Below are 25,595 nucleotides of genomic sequence, written 5' to 3'. Positions count from 1 at the left end.
CCATTTGCAAACTTTGTACAGGGTTCCTTTCATCAGTTTCAAAACGCCATTTTCAAACAAACTACATCGTTACTTACCTTAGTTCAAGAAACGCCATTCACATTTTTTTACAGAAATACTTCCCGAAGAAAGACAACAGGAAACAGCATGAAATGGGTAAGTCGTTTATAATGACAAATGCTTTGACAGTTGCTTATTACGAAGTAAAATATTGATGTACATAGTTTGTGCATAAAATTATAACCACCTTTCCAACAAGTAAGTCCCACATAATCATTATGAAATATAATATTATAATAAAACGATATACTACAATTGGGGGGTAATTACATGAAATGTTTTCAAAGGTTTTCCAGTTATAAAAACATTTTTCATTTCTTTTAAAAATCTTTTCTTATCTCTCAACATGGGGTACAACAGATTAAAACATTTAACAAAATTGGAGTTTTGAAATCTGCTACTTCTACGAACCAAGAGAAATGCTCATCTGTTATTCTAAGTCAATCAACAGCCATAACTAAACAAATACTTTTGCCAAATGGGATTGCTTGCAGATCTAGGTATTGTTCTATCATTCGTCACAGTTTCCAGGTTATGTCTGGCCAGTGGCCAATATTAAAATTTTGCACGATGACGACAATAATAACACCAATGCTATGACGATACCTTAACTTGCATTTTGTAAAAACAGGTAAGCTGAAAAAACTAATTTAACTACTAATTGAACATTCCTTGGGTTATTGAAATATTTTTCATACAAAATTAAAATCTGTTTAACAAATGGTGCTACTTAACAAAATAACAATCCAACAATATATACAAAAAAAATAACAGTAAAGCTGAAACAAATTCAAATTCAGTTCAACCACTTTAATAAAAGAACTATCACTACTAATCATATTTAAATTTGGAATCCAGGAAAACGTAATTAACAGTGGCAGGGGGTAGTTTCGATAAAGATCTTAGTTGATTTTAGTCATAAATTGAAATGATCATAATGCCATAATTTTATTATATTCCTGCATGTATGTGAATAGTTTAAGCCCGGAATTATAGATATTCTGGTTTTCCAAAGCTAATCCACAGTTACAAACAAAATTATACCGTTTTAATACACACATGTTACTTCAGAAACAATAGAGTCCTTGGACTGTTACATGAATATCAATAGCTCGAAATTCACCTTTTTTTGTACCGGCAAGGGAAAACCCAGTTGTGTGAATTCTGGGGTATATATATTGAGCTTTAGTCAACATTGAAAATGAATTGTAAGTTGAGGAAATAAAACAAATCGATGTATGGCTATTTCTATAAATTCATACAATTTTAAGATAAGTGAAGTTATATTTAAACAACCCCCTGGCTAAAAAGACCATGGTTGACTTTAGTCTGTCTGAAACTTTTCTTAACTTTGTTACTTATTTTTAAGCTGAAAAATCTGTATATTCACTTTTTAGTCTAATTATCATAGTTTGAACAAAAAACCGGCCGTGCAAATAATTTTAGGAGCCTGTATTCTATTCAGAATCTCATGTTGCAGGGGCCAATAATTATCACTAGAAAAATAAACACCTATGAAAAAAATAAAATGGATGGAAACAACCCAAATAAGCCATAACTTACTGATTATGCTTTAAAATCTGTTTATTCGTAACTTCGAAATTGTTAAAACTATCCCAAGCCATTAACACATATTTACATAAATCAAACAAAGGCAGTCTAAACTATTACAACAACCATATTATGTACAAATAAAATTGAAAAAGCAATGGTATTTTTTAGAGATATTGTAAACACTACTTGTATGTGAGGACTATTTATTGTGTCGTTTACAGGGACCTATTTCAATAAAATTCTTAGTTGTAAAATGTCATACTTTTTTATGATCTGTGCATAATGCACTATAACTGGTTAAAAAAATGAACACAAAGTTGTGGAAAGGAAAAGAATACCGCCTGGTTGCCTTTTGTAATGTTTCTACAAATTAAATATTTTTGAAGGTTTGACTAAATTGGCACCACAATCATATATAGACCATACTTGATGATATGCATGAGAATGCATCAGATGCTTAAATCAACCATAATTGATGATAGGCCTAGCAACAGAATAAAAGGCCTTAACCCCCCCCCCCCCCCCACCTTGCGCTAACTTAAAAAAAAACTCAATGTGTACACATATCTACACATTCACATACACATACAAGAAGAGTTTTGTTATCTCTCCGATAATGACACATATACAAGCAAAAGCAAAAATAATCATCATGTAAACATTTATCACAGACATATAAAAATATTCACTAACAAAGCTGTGTGACAGCTTACTATACATATGAGGTATAGTCAAATGCATATGTTTAATAAGACTTCATCATATTTATGCCTCAGATATTATGACCACAAAAAAAACAAGAGCGCTGTGGATCAAACGTCATTGCTCGTCTGTCGTTTTTTTCAGACAAACAAGGGGTGTAACTCAACAACTATTAAATCCAGAGTTATGAGCTTGGTCACACAAAATATTGTCGCTGGTAATTTGTGAACGAAGTTTCGTGAAGTTATCTTTTCACCAGTAACATTTGTACAAAGTTCCATCACTTTCATGTGAATATCTTGATGGTTTTTGAGTAATGGCCAAGTAAATGATTTTGCATGTTTATTCATTCCAGAGTTACTTGCCTTGCTACACATGTGCATGTTTTCACCAGTAACAATTGTACAAAGTTTCATCACTTTCATGTGATTATCTTGATGGTTTTTGAGTAATGGCCAAGCTTACTGATTTTACAATACAACAACGACACCAAGGCTATGTCAATAACTTTACTTTTTTTTCTTTGAAAACCAGACAAGCTTAAAATGTAATTCAATCCAAAAAAACACTATCACAGTCAATTTTATTGAACACTCAAAAACCTATAATAGCTTTCAGTCATAGTTCAGAGTTCTTTAATAATATTGTGGTGGCTGTGTTATCAAGACTCCTAGGAGCAATTTTGCCCTTAGGGGAGATTTTCAACAGTAGTTAAACATTGCTAAAAATCACTCCTATGTATGAAACCTCTCTTAGGACTCTTGGCCCCCAGTCTTTTAAGAAAAGGGTATGTTCAGTTTATTTACTTTTTATGTACAACAATACAGAAATAAACAAGAAGTAACAAGTTTGCTTAAAGGGTTTTTGCACATTTATAGACATTGCTTCTTATTGCAGTTTCCAGTAGCATGTCTTTGCTTGCTAGGTTAGGCATAAATTCAATACTTAGCTAAGCATCTTTATACTGTAATTTCTTCATCTTTTTATTTGATTATTTTTTGACATTTAAACTAAGGCTAAAAATCAGAACTATCGTAGGACAATGCTTTTAGAAAGCTTGGAATGCTTGAAAAACACATAAAAGCACAAATTGTGCAATAAAAACAGGAGGCCCAACAGGACCTACATGTATGCTGTACTGGCTTGAATGTTTTGGCTTTTTACTGAACACGCATTCAAAGAGAAAAGAACTTATAACAATAGCAAACAACTCTCTGTACGAAGTTGTCTCAATTAGAAAATACGCACTCTTTCGGGCAAAGGGAAAAAACTACTACACACAACTCTTTGTAAATAGTTGTCTCCCTTAGAAAACACTGCAGCAATTCAAAGGCCATAATCCAGATATGCATATGAGGATCTGGCTGGTTGTAGTAAGGAAATGAGCTCTGATGGATATTTAACTACTGTATAAGTTTGATGTAAGATACAATCAAAACTGACGACTTTATTGCATTCACAAACAATTGTTTACAAACACACAGACGGCGGACACCATGCCATTGAATAAGCACTTCTGGCCTATGGCCAGTAGAGCTAAAGATAAAAATCATTAAAAAAATAAAACTGGCAACAGAATACATAAAATGCATATTCTACAAGTGGCAGTAATGTGACAAAACATATATTTATGCTAAAATGACCATATTTTGATGAAAAGAACATTTTGCTATGAAATAATACAAAATTTAAGATTCATGAATATAATGAATTAAAATAAATGGTGTTTGAAGAAGTGGTTATAACTGTGTACCGGGTATATAACTTTCCCTAAGATGAAAAGACTAGGTTCTAACTGAATGAAATAGTTTGCAAATACATGTATGAATAATGTACTGGTTTAACATAATGGTGAGCAATTCGCATTGAGAATTAAATAACTTTCAAAGCTATGTGCACAGTAAGCTACAGATTTCATTCCAAATGCAAAGAAACATGTACATGTTCACCAATTTGCAGCTAAAATGTGTATGTACAATAACAAAGACCTTTTCCCAGGGAGATAGTTATTGCCCTGCCTCTCTAAAAGGAGATAGATTTTGGTGTAATTCCCTGGTGTTTTAATTGTTTGTTAAAAAAATAACTGTAAAGGTGTATTTAACAATAAAAACAAACTGTCTTTATGGCTTTACGCGAAAACATGTCCGAAATCATTACTACAAACACCGACATATGCCATCTAAAAGGCCCCTTTTAAAAACTTTCCGCTTTTTCTCCAAAGAATAAAAAACATAATCACCTAATCACAACACATCAATCACCCAAACCAATGAGAATAAACACACAATGATCAACCAGATGACTCTAAAGTAGAACACAAACTGTCGAAGGATCCGCTGTCTTCCCCTTTGGCAATTTCCAGTCTTGAGGGGACAAAGGCTCTGTCTCCACTGACAATGCAATCCTCGCTGCAATAGCAGCAATTTGGTCATTCAATGGTTTTGTTTCCATATCACTGGTCTCAGCAGTATTTGTGTTGTATTTACCGGTTTCAGAAGTTTCTACAACGTCATCACTTGTTTTCCTAGCAGTATCATTTGCATCGTCTTTCACTTCATCATTTTCTGTACATGGTTTCTGATCATCATTGTCTGGCTCTTCACCTTGCTCTTCTAATGCTTCAGATTCAGCATCTACTGCTTCTTCATGCACAGAGTCCTTAACAATTGAGCCACTACCACCAGTTTCAGAACTTTCCAGATTTTTATCTTCTCCTTTAGCTAAGTTATCAATACCATTACCATCAACAATATTATCAGCATCAATTCCATCATCTAAATTTCTCTTTACTGCACGTTTTCTACCCCTTTTCACCCCAGTTTTCCTCGATTTTCTGACACTATCAGATTTTCCTACACTATCAGATTTTCCTACACTGTTGTCTTGTGGAGCGTCCTCCTGTCCCCTCCTTGGTTGTCACAACTCATCAACATCGTCTTCATCGCCTGACTCTATATACGATGAAGACTCGTCATCTGCGAGGACATCATCACTGAAGCCCTTCTCACCCCTAGCCTCTCTCAAATCAGCTGCTTCATCACTGTTATCCTCCTCTCTGAAACACACATTTTACACTATTATTTAATGCTCATGTGACTAGCTAAAACAATTAGGCCTACATTTTTAATTGTGGCATACTGGAAAGATTGAAAAAACACAAAATCACCCAACCACTCACAGATACTCTCCCTGCAGGTTTCCATACGCCCCAAGCTGTTCTAGGCTGGTCTCACAGGGCATGGTGAGGTTTGTCTCATACAGGTTACCCCTGCCCCGGCCCAGCCTTAGAAGACCCTCACAGAACCTGTGACCCATCTCTTCCAGTATGTGGGTGGAAATATGTTGATCCTGGTAATAAAAAGTATAACAGTATGTTATTGTAATAAGACTCTTAAGTCAGTAGAGGTAAGAGTGGTGTCCGGCCTTCACCCAAGAGGTGGTGGGTTCGATCACCACAAAGTGTTCCTGCTCATAGCTCCTAAAAATGGCTTACTTCACACCTAATTGATTCCCAGCCTAGGCCCATGCGAGTTTGGTTTGTGGTCATCAAGCCGGACAAGACCAAGGGCCACATCATGCCAACCAGAGTTATAACGGTAATATAAATTTGTAATAACTTGTTTCACAATTGTTGCAAAATAAATAAGTAAACTATTGCTCATATTCTAACCTTGAACTTTCCCTCTCGATCCATGCCACAGTAAGTGCTCTCCATTGTGTACGACCTGTTGACCCCGATCTGGCGCCACACAACCATGCGAGCTGTTGTTTCCTTTGTTTTCTCCACGACAAAACTGCAGTTGGCTAGTGAAAACTGGGGAGCTATACAGTCCAGCACCCGCGGCAATGTCTGCAATACAAGTTACAAAAATTCTATCCAGTAAATTTCAAAATCCGATTAGAAAAAGTAATGAAAGGCAATAACTCTGTAATTAGTTAAGATAGAGTCATGCTTCCTGTACACTGCCTCTCAATCATCTGTTCTATCATTTTATGATGGTTAATTAAATTCCATCCAGTAGTTTTCAAGTTATGTTCTGGATTGACTGACCAACCACAGGGTGACTCCAATACTTCATTTGTCAGAGGTATGAATACTGTTTTATAATACACATGCTTAATAATTCAACCATTCATACTTCTTTTCTTCTCTAGGAATATTGATTGCTTAGCTGAGATGCTACGACAATGACATAAAGAACTCTCATCAGATTCAGTTTTTTTAAATTGGAACATAATGACTGATTCTTCATAAAGCCGGCAGATTAAAATTCCACAATTTGTGATTACAAAATACTTCAGGAAATGAAAAAAGTATTTGTAGTGGCACTTGAACAGATCTATCGAATTCAAACAGCTAAACATCAGAGGCCATTTTCGTTGAAAAATAAGTGGTGACTTCAATAATCTCAAATCAGTATACATGACACAAATGGCAGAACAATGATTTTGTTTATTTCGCCAACCTCATGTTCATTCTTAATACTTACTTATCTTTAATTCACTCGAGTATCTATAAAAATAGTGAAACTATGACAGTAACATGATTTTAATTTACGACTAATTGTCAAAGATCATTAATGAAAAGGCTCCCAGAATTTGTTCTTTATAATAATTTAAAGTCTTATTTCCAACTTAACCCACCCTAAATCCATTATCTTCCATCTTGTTGCCTGTGGACCCAGGGTTGTTAGTATCATTAACGATCCAAGACATCGCCGCACTGCAGCCATATATGAAAATGTTCTTCCGGCGAGAGTGGCCATGGTAGTCGCAGTATACCTGAAAAGTGTGAGAGATAAAAACCGTAATCAAACATAAAGAAAAATCAAAAGAGGTATATCAGTCATGTTTGCATTATGAAACACTGGGTCACTTAAGATTGGACCTACATCTTGCACCTTGAGATGACAGCTTCTAACAGCTGAGAACTATCAGTCCTGAAAAATAACTGCAGGTCTGTTTGAGTATGAGGGTTTCATGCCCAAAGCAGGGTAAAGGGGCTAAGACTCCTTTTGAAATTGTTTCCAGTCATTTATATGCATTTTCAGGTACTCCCTACCATTTTTTAAGCAAATGTCTGAGCAAAAAAACAATCTTAACATCAATACAATAGTCTACAATTAAAAGCTCTCACTCCTGATTTCTGGATTAATCTGGGGCCGTATTCAATACGCTTCTTAGTGAATATTTTCATTTTAGTGAAAATTTCGTAATTTTTGAGAACTATTATTTTAAATACCCGCTACGTTTCATCAGATTTATTCATATGCATATATTGTTTAAGACCATTTTCTTGCTTATTTTCATATTTTTGGTGTATAAGCAAGCATTTTTGTTTGTTTTTTAAATTCAAATTAGAAAAAAGGCAATTTTTCACTACGATGAAAATTGTTACTAAAATGCTTAATGAATACAGCCCCTAAACATTAGAACCACTGAAAGGAATATGTCCTTTCTATTTTAAAGAGATGGTAGTAACTGTTTGCCTGTACAGGGTAAAATGGAAACAAATATATAAATATTAGACAGCTGGTGGGGTAATAGTAAAATTGTCCACTTGAGGAGTCGACCAAGTAAATAATATTTACATTGATTGTAACAAATGCATCACATGATTTATATACAGTTTTTTTTATTTTTAGTAATCTTACCAAATTTGAATACATGAATATACAGAAATAATTGCAAATCAACATTGCAACATGTATACATAAGAATAAACTTCATCTACCAATGGTGCTTTGTTGATCATTTGTAGGTACTGTAGCAGGCCTTTGCAGTGAAATATGGTTGGGTGTAACCTTGGACAAGGGTTATCCCAGCGACGGTTTAGATCTTCACCTGCCAGTGAACATCGGTGGCTGGAATAGGATAACACAACTTGTACATTTTACTAGATACACATGTTCTGTGAGCAAAGTTAATCATATTACATGTAGTCTGATTATTCCTGAATTTATGTCAGTTGTTTATAATAAAGATACTACCAAAGCCATCGAAAAAATCTGTAGCCAATTGCACAAGTTGTCCACAGGTTATATTTTGGTTAGTTTGCATAAACAAATTGGTTGGTTAAATGATATTATTGGATAAATATTGACTAATCAGTTAAGATTTGGCTTCCTTTGACCGAACTAAATAATTAAGCAGTTTCGTACGATCTCCTACAGTTCTTTTATTTTCAACTGTTAGAAGGACGATTCATTTACAGAGCATCATCATAATTATGTTTATCTTTACATTATCCAATTTAATTATTTGCAGGCAAAATAGACAATACTCATATTACATGCATTCACATTTGAAATCTTGAATAGAAAATTGCTTTTGCATCCAACATGATTAGTTTTCAATTTTACATGAAATGAATGTGTTCTTTGTGCTCAACAAGTAACAAGTACCATGTTCGAGGGTATTTTTTTTTTTTTTTCTGTACATTAACTCCCATATCTTAACAGCAAAAAGAAAGCATGCACAAGAAATGCTATTCACTTATACCCTTGTTAGTTTATTAGTTTGTTAATTTCTCCTTGATAACATTGTACAAAACAGTAACATCACCCATTTCTTACGTGATTGAAGTATAATTTCAATCACTGTTGTTGTGGGTACCGTAAATATTACATAACTTACTTTCCATTGATGACCCCGTCAGGATTTAACATGGGTACAATCTTGAAGATGTACATGTTCCGAAGCTTGACAGACACTGGGCGCTTGCTCAACAGGTAGTCTATTGTACCTGTGGGGAACAATTATGGTTTGCACATTAGAAAGTACAAAAAAAAAACCCCTAAAAACTTCCTATGTCAAATGTTGTTTACAGAGTTAAGCTGAATAAAGTTTATACATCTATATTTACACCTCAACTTCCATTCCGTAAATGAAATGCCTTTTGGCAATTGTGAATATTTCCCGTGGAAGGCGACATCTTCGAATATGTTCGAATATGTTCAGATTGCAAATCAAAGCATATAAATATACGTATTAATTGAAAATTGATTATCCTGTTATTGTTTGAATTGTGTCAGCAGGCCACGAAAAACTTAATTCAACAAGTCAAAAAGAGTTAATTTATGATGTGATAAAAATGTATTGTTGTAATTAGCATTTCAATTTTACTTTTAAAGGTAATACAAGAAAGATGAGAAACAAAAAAGCTAGGAACCTTTCATGACCCAGCTGGCATTTGACTCCCCTGGATGAACTCTCCCTGACAGGAAAATGTATGGCCTGCTCTCTGAAACACAGATACATTATTTCTAGCACACCGGATAGGCATTTCCGGTGATTTCAGCCGTGCTGGAAAACTCCATCTGGCATCCCCCCATGCCAGATGAGTCACACGCTGTGACGTAATACCTTCAATTCAATTATTAAACACTAAATGTAACCATAGTTATGCGATTTCAATAGATGAGTCCCATTAACATTAACTTAAAATATTCCTTAAAAACAAAACAAAATAACCCTTAAAAGACGTGATAGCGAAGGAACTTATTGACGTATGCAGTGAATACAAATTACTGGGCGTCATGACGTCAGTAAACATCATCGCACCGCAGGTGCCCTCGGGTCGGATTTTTCTATCCGGAACGGGAACACATGACAGATATAACATCTTTTAATAGTCTTAATGGCAGGCAGGATTCTGTTTGCAAATCTAATTATCTGATCTGAAAGACCAAAACACGAATCAATGTCAAGGACCATGATAACGTGATGAAAATATTTGTTGCACTAAGGCCTCCACAAGAGTTTGTTTCCACAAACGTCTAAAAAGAAATAGGATAGGTGGTAGGTAGGTAGGCATAATCTTTTTTTTTTTTTGAGAACCAGGTTTCCGTACTAGAACAACCTATATCAAGGTATATCACTCTTGTAGAAATTTTGGAAATTTTAGATATAAAATGGTCAAATTTTACCAAGTTCACTCATAAATGCGCATTTTTTAGAAAATTATGGAAAAAAGTCCACATTACGGGAAAAAATGTGTAGGGTTGGGAGGAAAAAATAGGGTTGGTTGGTTGTTTTTTTTTATGCCCAAGTCAAATGATTATGCCTAACGTGCACTTCAGAAGACTGAAAACTTCTGAATACTTTCCTAAACATCATTACTTACTGAACTCCTCTATGTCCTCTCTGCTGTCTGTGCGTGGCTGAGCAGTAATTGTTACTACAGGGACGGGATTTCCTGCCAATGTTTCACAGAGTGTCTGTCGTCGGAAAAACACCGCATCCCGGTCCACCGTCTGATCCCACAGGGTCAGGTGCGTCTGCAGGGAAAATGTGATATATGATCATTTAGTTTGTAGGGTAAATGTGATAACTGTATAATTAGTTTGCAGGTTGAATGTTACAAATTTTCATTTAATTAGCATAGTAATTGTGCTAAATTTTCATTAAGTTTGCAGGGTAAATGTGATAACTATTCATTTACTTAAGAGAAACAATTCTAACAATTCTTATACATTAAACTTCACTGTCAACTTGTAGTCAAGTCAAGTGAAGAGTTTCCTTAAGTAAATATTTGCCTACCGTATATAAGTCGTAAATACCATTTAAAATTTATAGGCCAATTGATTCTTAACAAATGATTTTTGACCATGCTGCTCTCAAGGTGTCATGAATCTGACATGCAATAATGCCGGTACAAATTCAAAGGGCTTTAATGATTTATCATACAACGTTTCTTGTTTTGAGAATAATATAACCATGTATTTTTTTTATATTATCCTGGTGAGTTTATGTCATCGCAACCTACGAATTTAACATCAAACTTATGACCAAAAAATTAATAAAATCTTCATTTTTGGTGATAAATGTGCATTGTGATGAATATAATTTTACATTCATGGCTATTTAATTCAACATGTTAAGAAACTCATTATGGTAAATTTGAGTATGAATATGGTAGTGATTTGCCATGTGGCAGATGTCTTAAATTTGTCCATTTACCTGAAGTATTGAGTATGAAAATGGGTAGTGATATACCATGAAGCAGATGTCTTAAATCCGTCCATTTACCTGAAGTGTTGAGAATGTATATGGGTAGTGATACGCCATGTAGCAGACGTCCCTGCTGTGTTTGAACGTCACCGTGAATGTCGTTGTGTAGTACGTTTTGCCCTTCACTCCTCCCGTAACCGTGGCGCTGCGTGTAAAGTGGTTTCTGTAGTAACAGATGTCAGTTCCTGTTCTGACCCAGAACGGTTTCCCTTCCATGGCCTCCATTACGGAAAACAGGATGGGCTGCATGCCTGTTCATGGAGGTTGTATATAGTGGGTATAGATCGTAAAAAGGGCGAAAATGTAGGCAAAGCATTTATCTTACATAAGCAAACTTTTTTTGTTTTGTTTTCTTGTAACAACACAGGCATACACTGAAAGCGGGGAACCAAACAGCAAAAAGTTCACCACAAACACATGGCTAGGTCATGCATATGTAAAACATGAATTATAAAATTTTAATTTTTTTTGATAAATGCAAAAATTGTTACAACCATAATCATTATTTCCACTTAAAATAAAGAAATGAATTAGGGATTGCTTTATATTTTTTGTGCGAACATGAAGAATGTATGCTTGGCCGTTATTTTGAATAACCATAAAAGGCACTTAAGCTTCTCGGAAAAATTTGCAAAATGGCAGCCTAGCCTTCATACTGAATAAATGCACAAAAAATAAGAATCAATCCTTAAAAACATGTATTTGGTATTTGTATGTACATTATCACTACATGCCCCAAAGGTAGGACAAAATTAAATAAAAGATAAAGACACCAAAGAAACTAATAGATCTGTAGATACCAAAGTTGAACTGTGAGTTGAGTTTCTCGCAGTTGACGATGTTGAACCTATATGGACAGCCAGATATCATGTTGGAGACCTCAAAGTAGAACCACTGATGGTGATGGTTGATGTTAACGTCGGGATTCAGGATTAGGTCATACTCAAAGTCTCGCACCTGATGGGAATAAATTAAGCTAAATGGTGAAAATGCCACAGATAATGTTTAAGTTCATTTAAGTTAACAACATTGTTTACAGAATCATTGTTAACTTTAGAAGGTAAACTGTTTTGTAATATGCTCATATATTTAGCTAAAACACGTTCATCTGAAATAGGTGTTTATAACAATGTAAGAAACATTGCAAATTACAAGTCTGTCCTGTAGTTTCTGAAGAGTAAAGATTTGAAAGTTAACAGCAGTGACGTTTATGTCACTATTACATTTAAAGCTGCACTGTCACAGATTTACCATTTTTAAAACTTTTTTAATTTTTGTCTTTAAAAGAGCAAATTTTTGCATAAATATCTGCAACCCAATGATGTAAGATTGTTGACAAAAAATCAGATTGTAGATTTTCATATTTCCATTCGAAAATTAATGTTTTATAGCTTAAACTAACGGTTTAAGAAAAGTGCATAAAACATCAATTTTTTAACTTAAATATAAAAATCTGCAATCTAATTTTTTGTCAGCAGTCTTATTAACTGGTTTCCATGGATTGTCGCAAAAATTGGCTCGTTCCAAGACAAAAATAAAAAAGTTGTCAAAAAGTTTAATCTGTGAGAGTGCAGCTTTAACAATGTTCTGAACAAATTCAAGCACATCTACTGATTAAAACCAAACACTCCATCTAATTCATTATCTTTTACACTTAAACCCACTTCAACAACTCAGTCTGCACTCTGTATGATAAAAAAGTATATGTTAACTTACACAGATGGCTTTTCTCAGATTTCCGCACTCAAACTGGGAGTTGAACCTGAGTGTCTCCGGTCCTGGCTCATACCTCCCTGCAGAACCAACCCTGTAACACAGATGGGCTTTCAGATTGGTCAGTGATGTTGTTATCACATATATAGCTTACAAATATATTATATGAGAGAAATCTTCTACATCCACATAACAATCCATCACCTAGATCAACTAGAATTCTGCGAATTGCATGTGCCATCTGTCAGGAGAACTCATCATTTTTCTAGTACAAGTCACCTTCACCTTGGACTTATTGACCCCAAATCAATAGGTCATCTACTGACCTTTATCAATGTGCATACCAAGTTTGAATACTCTACACCAAGTTGTTCAAAACTTTATAGATAATAAACGAAAGTGTGACTTGAACAGTACCTGAATTCATCTCTGTTCGAGACTGCAGAGTTATCTGGTATAAAGTTGACCCCGGCCTTCGCCTTGATAAGGTCAAGGTCATATACGTCTCGATCTATGATAAGCTCTGGGTGGATCATTCGATCAATGTCTTCAAATACCTTGGACCTGCAAAATGTAAAGAGGGTTTACAACAGAAAGTCTTAATGAAAGATGAATTATGTTTTTAAAAATAAAGAATGGTGCAAAACTATGAAAAAAATACTATATATAAAACATAAAAGTAACATGTATGCACAATAGTTAAAAGTAGGTAATATTTTATGTAAATTGATAACCATTTATATTTTATAATGCTAACAGAAAAATACAATACACTTTCATGTGTTGGTCAATCTCATAATCTCAAAGGGGCATCACGATATACCAGTTTATTGAGGTAAGAAAAATAAAATGACCCCTAGGACAAAACCAATGTACTGGTATTTTTAGTCTTTTCATGGTTTGCTTGATTTTAAAATTGAGTCAAGAACTTGAATGAACTCTATCTTATTTCTGTTCATGTTGGCATTTGCGATTATTGATCTTTGCATGTCACCAAGTTTTCAGTGACAACATATTCAAACACAGTGACCATTGCTACGGAAAAATTGTACAGCACGAAAAGAAAAACAACGAAATATGAAATCACTGGAAAAAACGCTAAAAGTGAATACAGTCAAACCCTGTTGGCTCAAAGTGGCTTGGCACGATTTCCTCGCTTGCTCGGTCTGGATGTAAAGCACTGATTTCTTTCTACTGAAGGTAATAATTCCCTCTTGGCTAGAATTTCTGAGGCTAAAGGTGTTTTCACGGGTCCCTGGGAGTTCGAGCCAACAGGGATAGACTATGGGAATACTTTGAACTAAAGAATGACTTAAAAACAAAACAAATCCAGTGCTGACTGTAAAATTTGTAACTTAAAAAAACGTGCTTGTTGAAGAAGCAACCAATAACTAGCAGTCACTTATATTCCTCAATTTTTGTCTTTACATGTTTACTTTTTGTTGTTTCCATTCAAAAACTACAATGATAACATTTATGACACATGTTTTGTTTTTGCAGCTTGCATTTGAATGAAGCAATATAACTTGGTATGTATCATGGTATGTTACTTTGCATTGCAATATAATATGGTACAATTATATATATCTACAACCCAACATTGATCAAGACACCAACACTATCTGGGAAATGTTTCAATTATTCATTGAAACTGGAAAATAGATGGGTTTTTTGTACCATACAAAGATTAGTGACCCAAAATGGAAAAAAATGGGGTCACTGTTTGGCCAGTCCTGGACAAATGATGATGTGTCATTCATGTTGGAGGTGTGATATACCATGGTACATATCGCTGTTTGCTGCTTTGTTTTGAAATATACATTGCTATGCAATTTGGCATATCGTGACACCCCTGCAATCTTATGACATATGGTTTTTACAATCTATCATTAGAAAAACTGAAAACATCAATGAAATATCATCCAGAATAGTTCCAAAAAAATATACTCTTCAATCTTTTATTCTTACCAAAACATTATAATTTGTAGATCAAGATATCTTCCAAAAAAATCAAATGTCAGACAAAACTACAAACGATATTTGCTATATCTGTGAAATTTATATAACAGTTTATATTTATAACTCTTGTTAGTTATATTTTCTTCTTTGCATTACAAATCATATGCATTAGGTTCTTGTATGTAATAAGTATTTTCTAATAAACATCGGCCACAATTTCTCGAATCCCTTCTAATAGGATCAAGCTCAGTATGCTATTTTTGGTTTGGTATAAATTGTGTAATATTCTCAAGTGCTGAGGCTTTTAAAGGAAATGATATTAAAGATAAATAAGATAAACTACTTGCTGTTTCATAAAATCATATTTATGTAAGTAATATTGCTAAACCGCTTAAGAATTTTCGAGAAATTGGGGCCAGTGAATAATATTATATATACTATAAATAATACACAAATGACAATGTGACACAAAACAAAAGGAACCAACACATATTCACAGGAAATAAAATCTCTGTACAATATAAAAAAAACACTTCTAAAAGTGAGCTAAATTTGTCTATGGCGCCACACATATAGCTATACATCTCTGTGAAAGGCTGAGTTCTTACCTTAACAATCTTGAAGGTACAGAAACATCAATTAAATTAAAATATTTCTTTCAAATTTTGTTTTTAATGGGGCTAGACACCAGATGATACAATTGCAAGAAAAAAAGAAAGTTGTTAAAAATTAATATCGTGAACAACACATTGAATCTAACTGATGAATCACATCGCTTACGACACATTCAGCTTTCGCAGTTTTTTGGGAAAATCCCAATTAATTTAAGAAAAGCGCCAGTATATGTATCTGTACTAATCAAGTGACCTTCACATGCTAAATATACACACTCTAAACTGGGAAACCACTATGCTCTATTTTAAATGAGTAAACTTGGCTTGTTTTGTGAAAATAACGTATTTGCTGATTTTAGGACCATCTAGTGCCTAGCCCCTTTAAAGCATCACAAAAAGGATATTCAGTTTTTCACAAAACGAAAACCAAAGTGTGCTGAAATTCTAAGTATTTCCCAATGAATGTTAAGTAAGATAAAATGACAATTTTTTAAATGAACTAAAATGTCTCTGCCAAACCATTCATAAAAGAAGTGATTAGTATATACTTATTTATTTTAGCTTGAAAGTTATGAAAGCTGATAGCTTATAGAATCACTATTGAGTTAGTTTCCTGCGTAGAAACCAGTACTGGTGTCCAATTTTGAGAGGATGTGAGAAAGTACCCCTGGTGGGGATCAAACCCATAACCTCTTGGGCAAATGGCTGACACCTATACCACTAAACCACTCTCACCCCTAAAGAGAAGTGATTGTGTTATTTGCAAAACCAACATGCATGTAGCATAAAAGAAAATGTGTGCGTATCTAACTACTGTTAAAGAACTCTATGTTGTGAGTTTTTTGTCAATAAATAATTCTACAAAAGGCTAATTACACAATTATATTGTTATTATCAATTGTACATTCCGTCTGCTAAAAGTTGATAATGAAGTTTTAAACTTCAATAAATAACATTTCCATGAAGCAATTAAACGCAGATTAATTGAACATGCAATACATTGATGAGCATGTACATGTAATCTGTTATTTGTGATGATCGAATACAATCGAATAATCATTCATGAGGGACCCAACAACAGCGATAATCAATTATGATAATTCATACAAGAAATATTCAATTTTTGTTATTCTGACAATATGTTTGTCCAAGTTTGAAACATATTAATCATTAATTGTATTTTCATACCAATACTTAATAGGGAAATACACTTACAATTTCCGATCTTGTTGTTCTTTTGGATTTGATTATCGATTATAAAACAATATCTCTCACACCACATATATCAACGCTTCTATTACCATTTAAAAACAGATCAAAGTTAAATATCAACTATTTATTCAAAACCAAACTGTTAAATCATTAAGAAAATCTTACTTCAAGAAAAAAAAACTTCATAAAGCTCACCTTTGCACTCCAAACTTCCTGTGGTAGAGAGGCTCAAAACCGTACGGCGAGATACTCCCACACAGGTCAGGGTACGCAATCTTTTCAAACCTGAATATACCATACAGCTATGGTTAATACGGTTACTCCAATCAATATTGTTCAAGACAACATGCAGACAAGTACTTTGATCAAGTTTCGTATCAACTGGATCAAAACTCTTGAATTTATAACAGGGATTTTATTAGATTTGACCTAGTGTCCTAGTTTTAGACCTGAAGTAACCCATATTCATAATGGTCAAGACAACATAACATGCAGACAAGTATTCTGACCAAGTTTCATAAAAATCTGATTAAAACTATTAAATTTATGACAGGGATTTTAATTCTTCTAAGATTTGACCTAGTGACCTAGTTTTTTTGAGGTAGCCAATATTCATAATTGTTCAAGACAACTTACAGACAAGTATTCTGACCAAGTTTCATAACAATTGGATAAAAACATTTTAACTTATTACAGCAATAAAAACTTAAACACAGAATTGTTAACGACATCCAGAATTTATGTCTGTATCATATCATAAAACACAAATAGTTTACAATGTAAGTGAATGAACAAGTACCTGTAAACACTCTTGGTAAGCCGGGCCACCTCCTGGTACATCAGAGGATCATGTTGCATATCGAACACATCATCATCATCCTCATACACAAGATTCTGTTCTATTTCCTCGTCAGGATCTACGATATTTGGTATCGGAGTTATACACAGAGAGTTTGTAAAACTTGCTATGTTATCAGAACTGTCTTTCGTAACAGATTTCTTTAGCTTTTTATCTTTGCCAGGTTTTTTAGAGCCCTTGGATTTCTTTGATTTTTGAGCTGCAGCTTTTTTAGAACCAGACAATTTGTTAGACGGAGTGTTTGATGTGGGAAAGTCCAGGGAAATTACGTTAGCACCAGTTTTCATGTTGATAGTAGACTCGGAGCGACCATAACTGTCCAAGTACTCTACATCTACCCCACCCCCAGTAGTACCAGTCCGACCACTGGAGTAACCGGACATATCATTAAAGTCACTGACACAAGTTTGCATCCGGTAGATAGTATGACTAGAGCTAGACTTGCGCAGACTGTCAGGGTTGAGCGGGTAAATGACGCCAGCTCTCGTGGCCAGTTTTTCGCTACTCCTGCGGCCACCCCTTTCAAGCCCGCTTTCCTGTGACCCAGTGGGGATGACAATGGAGTCGCTATTTGATTCTTCCTGGAATTCAATCTCGAACAACTCAGGGAACAGGTGGTTATACATGGCGAGATCCTCCGGGGAGCGTTTGTGGGCCTCAGGAGTTGTGTCCCCTCCTTCATCCTCATTCTGAATTATATATTTATATTTATTTTTAAATCATCAAAACAGAAAGACAATAGATCAAGTAAGACAACAGAAGACAAGTCAGACATTTTGGCAGGTATGAAAATATGAATTTTAGCTATTTGGAATCCCCAGTGTTTCTGAAACAGATCTACTTGCCAAAGTTGATTACCGCCAAACAAACTGATATTCATATAAATAAAACAATGTTCAGTTTTGATACTAATTTCTTAAAGAAAATTTCTACAAAAATAGTGGGCCAGTTTCTGAACTGTTATAAAAAGATAAAAACAAACAAATAGCAAGTCTGATACTGCAAATTTTCCCAAATTAACTCTATTACCTCATCCACCTCATTTTTGAAACGTTCATCATCGCTGTCAATGTCATCATCATCTTCCAAGGAGCTGTTGTCACTATCACCACCATCCAGCATAGACTGGCTGCTATTGGGCTCTGAAGCTGCAAGAATTGACATACTTTCAAGTTTCAAGATTGTTGATAGCTTACTGTAAACAAAACCATACAAATCAAAGTTCTCTGGTTAGCGCCATGATTAACACACTTGCTTCTTACCAAGGCAACCCTGGTTCCATTCCCGGCCTGATTTTCAGATTGGCTGGTGGTCATCAAGGTGGGCAAGTGTTTTTTTTTGGGTCCCCCCATATCACAAGACCACATGCTTGTGCAACATCGTGCCAACGAAAATGACTTGATATTAAGTTAGTGTAACTTCCTTCACAATTGTTGTACAATAAATAAAGTTTAAACTAACAAAACCCTACATGCAGATTAATAACATTGTTTATTTTTCTAACCTAATCAAGGAACAAGAAATTATTTTGGCAAGAAAGAAAGCACAATAATTATAAGTATCTTTCACGTGTTTCTGGTGCAGATGGAAAAACATACGGGCAAATGCCAGTAACGATTTTTACAGCACTGTTCAGATTTCAAGATACATTTGTCCCATATGCAAGAAATGCATCATCCAACTTAACATATCTAGTTTTATATTATATATAGTGCTTTTGGTTATTAATAAAGTTTTGAAACAGCAACATTTATGACTCTGACAATGACGATGAGGCTCTGATAAGCAATGACAAAAACTTCTACCCTCAGCTCTGAAGCTTTACTAAAGAAAACCGTAAAATATTTTAATTTCACAAAGGTATAATATACGTTATTTATTTTCTAAAACAATCAGGTGGGTATTTTAAAACGATATTTTTATTTCAGTTACCGTCACAATCTGATGAGCAAATACTGATATGAAATTTCGTTAACCTCCTGAAATTGCCTAAAACCAAACAATTGGAAAAAAATACCTCGTGAAAATAATGCAATCGACATGTATTTACTTTGTTATCATCGCAATACAGTACCTAATTCAGCCCCTTCCACTGGATATAGTTCAGACTCCGGTCTTTCAAAGGTGACCACACTGTTGAACCGTGACACAGGCAGTTTGTTTCGAGGGCAGCATTTACGCATGATGACACTGGCAAGGAGAATGAGGTTTTCCATTTCACGACACTCGATTACATCCTGGGCACTCTCATAGAGTATACGGATACCACCTGCATCAACAAGGGTCCTACGACCAGAGCCTGGTGAAAACACAGAAGAAACTTTGTTGATTTTTGTTGATCATTGTGAATCAATGCCTCCCAGTTCAATGGATTATGCAATTACTAATAAGTTAACAATTAGACCTCGTGATGATTAGCCTCAAGTGTAGAGGATGGATGAAATAAAAGGTAAGGATGGATGAAATAAAAGGTAAGGATGGATGAAATAAAAGGTAAGGATGTGGGTCTTGCATGCGACAAGTTGTCTCTCTGTCCCAAACAAGGGCTTCTAAAAATTTGAAATCTCAATAGGGCCTGTCGACCCTAATCCCCCAACACCCAACATTTTTTTTTAAGAAATGACCGAATGTGTTTGTCAATTTTTGTCTTTTATGGTCAAAAAGGGAATCTGTAATATTTGTTCTAGTAAAATTAAAGCATAAACATTTCACTTTATAATCATATTTTCTAATTATTCCAAAAAAGTAAGGTGTCACCCAGCATCCAATATTCACATCTTTGTACACATCCAATATTCACATCTTTGTACACATCCAATATTCACATCTTTGTACACAGCATACCTTAATCAAATACCCAGTCTTCCATGAAATTAAACTCAAACACATACGTAGGTTTGTGATGTTCTTGAGGATGTTGAGCAGCCCTTTCCTGATAGACACATGTCGATGTTTGGTGTCAGCGTGATGCCAGTCGTTGTACAGGATAAGAATATGGGGCACATACTCGCCTCCTATAGTTCGGGCAGCGTTGTTGCCTGCAAGTATAGAACCATGTAATAACAATGTAATGTTGACAGAGACATGTCGATGTTTGGTGTCAGCGTGATGCCAGTCGTTGTAAAGGATCAGAATATGGGGCACATACTCCCCACCTATAGTACGGGCAGCATTGTTGCCTGAAAAAATAGAACCATGTAGTTACTGTTATCATGATAAGAGATGTGCCAATGTTTGGTGTCAGGGTGATGCCAGTGGCTGTAGAGAATCAGAATATGGGGCACATACTTGGGGCACCCTCCTATACCGTATATAGTCCAGGCAGCAATTTCACCCGAACAAGACACAATTGATGTCAACATGATATAGGATAAAAACTGAGACAAACTCTTTTTCAGTAGTTACCTTCTGTTGTAAAACATAATCCAACAAGGGCAAATAACTCATATAGAAATTACACAATCCAAAATATAAATAAACAGGCATCATCGCAGTATGTTGGTTCATATTTATTTCAAATTTCAAGAATTTCTACCAACTAGTTACTGAGAAATGGCTGTAAATGAGTTTTTCAAAAAATCAAGGGCAATAACTCCAAGTACAATTAACCAATCCAAAAAAAAATGAACAGGCATCATCCCAGTATAGTAATTCATATTTATTTTAAGTTTCATGAAATTCTGTCAGCTAGAGAAATGGCTGTGAATGTGCATTTTTCAAAAAATCAAGGGCAATAACTCCAAGGACAATTGACCAATTTTTTTTTTGGACGGGCATCATTCCAGTATAGTGGTTCAAATTTGTTTTAAGTTTCATGAAATTATACTGGCTAGTTACTGAGAAAACGCAGGTGACGGACGGACGGACGGAAGGAAGGATGGACGGAAGGAAAGACGGACGGACGGACGGACGGACAACGCCATTTCAATATCCCCCTCCCTATTTCATAGGCGGAGGATAATAAAACATTAGGAAAGTTTTGCTTATTCCAAACCAGTAATACTATCATGCAGTTTCTCAAAATGATACACGGGTTTTACAACTGATAACTGTCAATCCTAAAAGATAGCCCGAGCTCTGTTAAAGTATAAGGGATTCATGCCCAAAGCTAAGTTAAAGGGCTACATCTGTTTTGAAATTGTTTCTAGAGTCATTTATATTAATTCAAGTCTTTTACCTACTGTTTTTTCATGCAAATCTTTACAACTGTGCAAGTCTGAATCTAAAAACTCTAAATTAATCCTGAAATTAAGAACACCTGAACACAACTCTAATTTAAGCATTTAAAATCCTTTGCTATTGCAGAAATAAAGTGAACCTGTATAAAAACACAGATAATTGCATAATGTCAAGCCCATTATTTGAGTATGGACCACAGAAGTAAGTTTTTTTTACCCAGCAGAACACCTTATGATAGGTAGGGTTGTGCTTTGTAAATCAAGATTTTACCCTACTTACAGCACTTGGTAAGCAGGCTGTTAAAATTATCTAGGCTGTGTTAGAGAATGGATACATGTTTTATTTAACAGTGCAGCAAATCCTTAAATATTATTTTGTGTACTTATCAAGTTACAATATACAAGAATACTTAAGTTAATACTTACCGGACTTGGTAAGGCATGGAGGCATGTTTCCTGTGTACAAATGAGCACATATGATTGTGTAGACCCAATTACACTGCATATCATACATAAGTCCATCAGTCAATACTTACGTGACTTGGTGAGGTTGTTGAGAATGTCTAGACCATATTTCAGGACGGAGGCATGCTTCCTGTTACACTGCAGGACCACCTTGCAAATGGGTGGAATTGTGTTGTGTTTTCCCAGATAAGATGAGTTCACACCTGAAACAGTGTGAGAAAACAATGAGAACATACAATGACTTTTCAGTCTCATACACATAGCATTTCAACTGTCTTATGTCTAAAATTACAACAGCCTGCACAGGTAAAATGTTTGTCCAAAGCAGGGAAAATTGCTTGGACCCCTTTTGAAATTGCTCCCAAATTCCAATTATATATTCATTTCAAACAAATATCCAAGCAAAAAATGATCTTAACAACTATACAAAAATCTGATGTAAAATGCTATCAATCCCACTGAACACCTGCCCCAGAGTTCTCGAAATTTCTTAAGCTTAACATACTTAAGTAGCCTATTTTGTTCAGCAAAATAATTTACTTTAACCTGTTTTGGATAAATATTACTTAGTTTTTTCGTGATTAGCAGGCATATAACTTCAATAATCGGAAAACTTCCAAAAAAAGTAATTCTATCAAAATTATAGAAGAACAAAAATAGTAAGCTAAGTTTGATTGCGTTATAACAGAAGTAAGTAGTTCCAAGAGATCCGTCCCTGGTAAGCATTTGTACCTGCTGATCCCAAAGTATTTTTCCATTGACTTAATGTCTACTGAGTATTTGCAGGATCTAGTTGCGTTTAATCTTTTATTGAAATATACAATAAACAAAAAATTATATTTTTAAATTACAAATACCTGGCATTTATAACATTTCATAGAGATATACACAAACTTGTAAGAACTTACTGTTGTTGGTATAGAGCTTGAAGACCGGCAGTAGAACCTGGAGGTTACGGAAGTTGGTCAGGTTGTTCTTGATCAATGTCAAGGTCACCAGCAGGGCTCGGTTCAATCTGGCCTTCAATGCAAACTTCCGGTCTGAAAAATGCATTGTACAGTGAATATGTATAATCTATTAAAATGCTTAACATCATACCTACAAAGAATGGAAAAATTTAAATATTGTGTACTGCAGCAGTATATAAGTTTACTCATCTTTTAATGATAATCTTTGTTGCTGTTTTAGTAAATTACATATTTATTATATATTTTAAATGTCTCAATATTAAAATTGGATGCATTTGCAGCAGTTAATATAAAGGTGCCATTATAAAAGACAAGTTTGGACTAAGTAGTATTTCAAAGTCAATTTTGATGCAAGTCAAAAACCGTAATAATTGCCTGACCATATTAACCTGATCCTGACCGTTATGCAGGAATATATTAGAAGGTGACTACAGCATTCTCAATCATTTTTGTTACCAGTTTAAGTTTTGTGATGATTTACTCCATCCAATTATTTGATATCAGTTTAAAAGCATATCTATTTCTATATTCACATGTTGCGAAGTGGTATACAATTTTTTAATTGATATTAAGAAACATGCTACCAACTGAGCTATTGAATCAGTTCATAAGCTGTCAACAAGTTAAATATATATCAATGACAATGTTTTCTGTTTATAACATATTTTATTTTAATGAATGGAACAAAAAATTCCAAAGATAAAATAAGAAAATATTTTATCTGTGAATTTATGAAGAGGTCAGGTTGACTAGGTCAATTTGGTAAAGAAATACTAAAAAATAACCTGAGTTTTATTCAAACCCTTGTTAACAAGAGCTGTCACAGTTTGTGATAAAGGCTCCTGAAGTGCCATGCAGTTCAATGGATTATTCAATTACTAATACGCCTGGATTTAGGAAGAGCTGTCAGAAACTATAATCATATGCCAGCCCCCTTGATGGTTGCCTTGATTGTTTACCTTTCTGTCCAATTCTAGCAAGCACCTGATGACATGTGAACATGAATTCCTCCGAGGGCGAGTTGTCTTCAGCCTCCTGTACCAGGGTCTGGAACACAATGTTGGTCGCATTCACGCTCACAAATGCACTCGCCTTCTTACCAACCTCTGAAATAGATTGATCAATATGATGTTACTGGCTATAATTTTTTTCTAATTTTTGGTAAATCAATATACATTAAATGAACATTTCTTCACCTTAACACAAGAACTATTATTTCTATGTTCAGTTATTAAGTTCTTGCACTAGGGTGACAAATTTAATTGCATGTTGGTGTGAGCGCTTATCAATATCATCCAATGTGACAATAACACATCCATAACATGTAAACCACCTCCTTATATACATACATGTGATAATTTCTTGGGTCGATTCCGGGACACTCATAATGTCAACGCACACTAGGGGGGTCCGGGGGCATGCCCCCCCCCCCCCCCCCCCCCCCCGGAATTTTTTTTAAATGGGGAACGTCTGTGGTGCATTCTAGAGCATATCTTGGACTATTTTAGTCGTTTTTAACGTAGGGAAAATGTACCTATTTTGACTGCCAAGACGTATTTTTTTACTTGACATGGTTTTTTTTTTTTCTGCATTTTCTTGAAAAAATAAAACCACCATATATTTTTCCAGGCTTTAAATGAAGTGCTAACCATGGACCTATAGGTCCGTGCGCTAACCAGGAGGATATGCAGTCTACTTTCGGTTTCATCAAAACAGGAAATAAACAACTATACAGGCACCTGTTTTCCCGCGCTTTTGAGAACATGCGCACGGACCTATATGGTTTATAGGTCCGTGACATGCGTTACAAAATATTTATTTTTTCATCACATTTAAAACCTTTGCAATTTATGACACACAAGATTTTCCAGTCGATGAGCTTTTTTCCATTTGGAGATGCATATAATTTTGATAGAGACGTGTCAACAATCGGCTGTATAAAGCGATCTAGTGACTTAGCATGGTCACGTGATTAAAGCACTCTATATAGCCACCTGTAAACCCCATATCATCAGTTTTATTTCAGCGTAAAAATACACAACGATAGTTCGAAAAAAAGTTCAAAACACTAAAATTCCTTGTGGACGCGTAAGTTGTTTAAAGCTTTTTTTAAAGTATAACGACGAATCGACTTTGAAATTTGAATGGAATATGGGATGTTTTCCGTGTTTTTTTACTCATTTTGTCACTTTCTTTGAACTTACCTTCATGCTCGTTTGTCGGTAAAATGTGTGAAAAATATCAATTCATCGATTAAAAGCTATCATTCATAAGACCAAACAAATCCATAGGAAAACAA

At 34.7% G+C, this 25,595-nt stretch overlaps 1 protein-coding gene across 1 annotated transcript in view; it reads right to left on the bottom strand.

Moving 5' to 3' along the window:
* Positions 1-148: 148 nt before the first annotated feature.
* Positions 149-25,595, bottom strand: part of LOC128228151 (cytosolic carboxypeptidase 1-like) — a 32,160-nt gene continuing 6,713 nt past the window's right edge. Inside the window, exons 6-25 of the mRNA XM_052939298.1 lie at positions 24,256-24,402; positions 23,237-23,368; positions 22,400-22,531; positions 20,577-20,723; positions 19,760-19,984; positions 18,715-18,833; positions 17,626-18,374; positions 17,022-17,111; positions 13,459-13,605; positions 13,045-13,135; positions 12,129-12,285; positions 11,347-11,579; positions 10,442-10,595; positions 9,488-9,559; positions 8,953-9,061; positions 8,051-8,180; positions 6,961-7,098; positions 5,987-6,166; positions 5,495-5,664; positions 149-5,371 (exon numbers count right to left, since the gene is read on the bottom strand). Of these exons, the coding sequence (XP_052795258.1) occupies positions 5,233-5,371; positions 5,495-5,664; positions 5,987-6,166; positions 6,961-7,098; positions 8,051-8,180; positions 8,953-9,061; positions 9,488-9,559; positions 10,442-10,595; positions 11,347-11,579; positions 12,129-12,285; positions 13,045-13,135; positions 13,459-13,605; positions 17,022-17,111; positions 17,626-18,374; positions 18,715-18,833; positions 19,760-19,984; positions 20,577-20,723; positions 22,400-22,531; positions 23,237-23,368; positions 24,256-24,402 (3,461 nt within the window). The 3' untranslated portion in view covers positions 149-5,232. The remainder of the gene's footprint in view (positions 5,372-5,494; positions 5,665-5,986; positions 6,167-6,960; positions 7,099-8,050; positions 8,181-8,952; positions 9,062-9,487; positions 9,560-10,441; positions 10,596-11,346; positions 11,580-12,128; positions 12,286-13,044; positions 13,136-13,458; positions 13,606-17,021; positions 17,112-17,625; positions 18,375-18,714; positions 18,834-19,759; positions 19,985-20,576; positions 20,724-22,399; positions 22,532-23,236; positions 23,369-24,255; positions 24,403-25,595) is intronic.

This window comes from Mya arenaria, chromosome 3 (genome assembly GCF_026914265.1).
Source record: "Mya arenaria isolate MELC-2E11 chromosome 3, ASM2691426v1".
Classification (NCBI taxonomy): domain Eukaryota; kingdom Metazoa; phylum Mollusca; class Bivalvia; order Myida; family Myidae; genus Mya; species Mya arenaria.
Note: the sequence above shows the minus strand (reverse complement) of the source record. Positions and strands in the feature narration are given on the sequence as shown.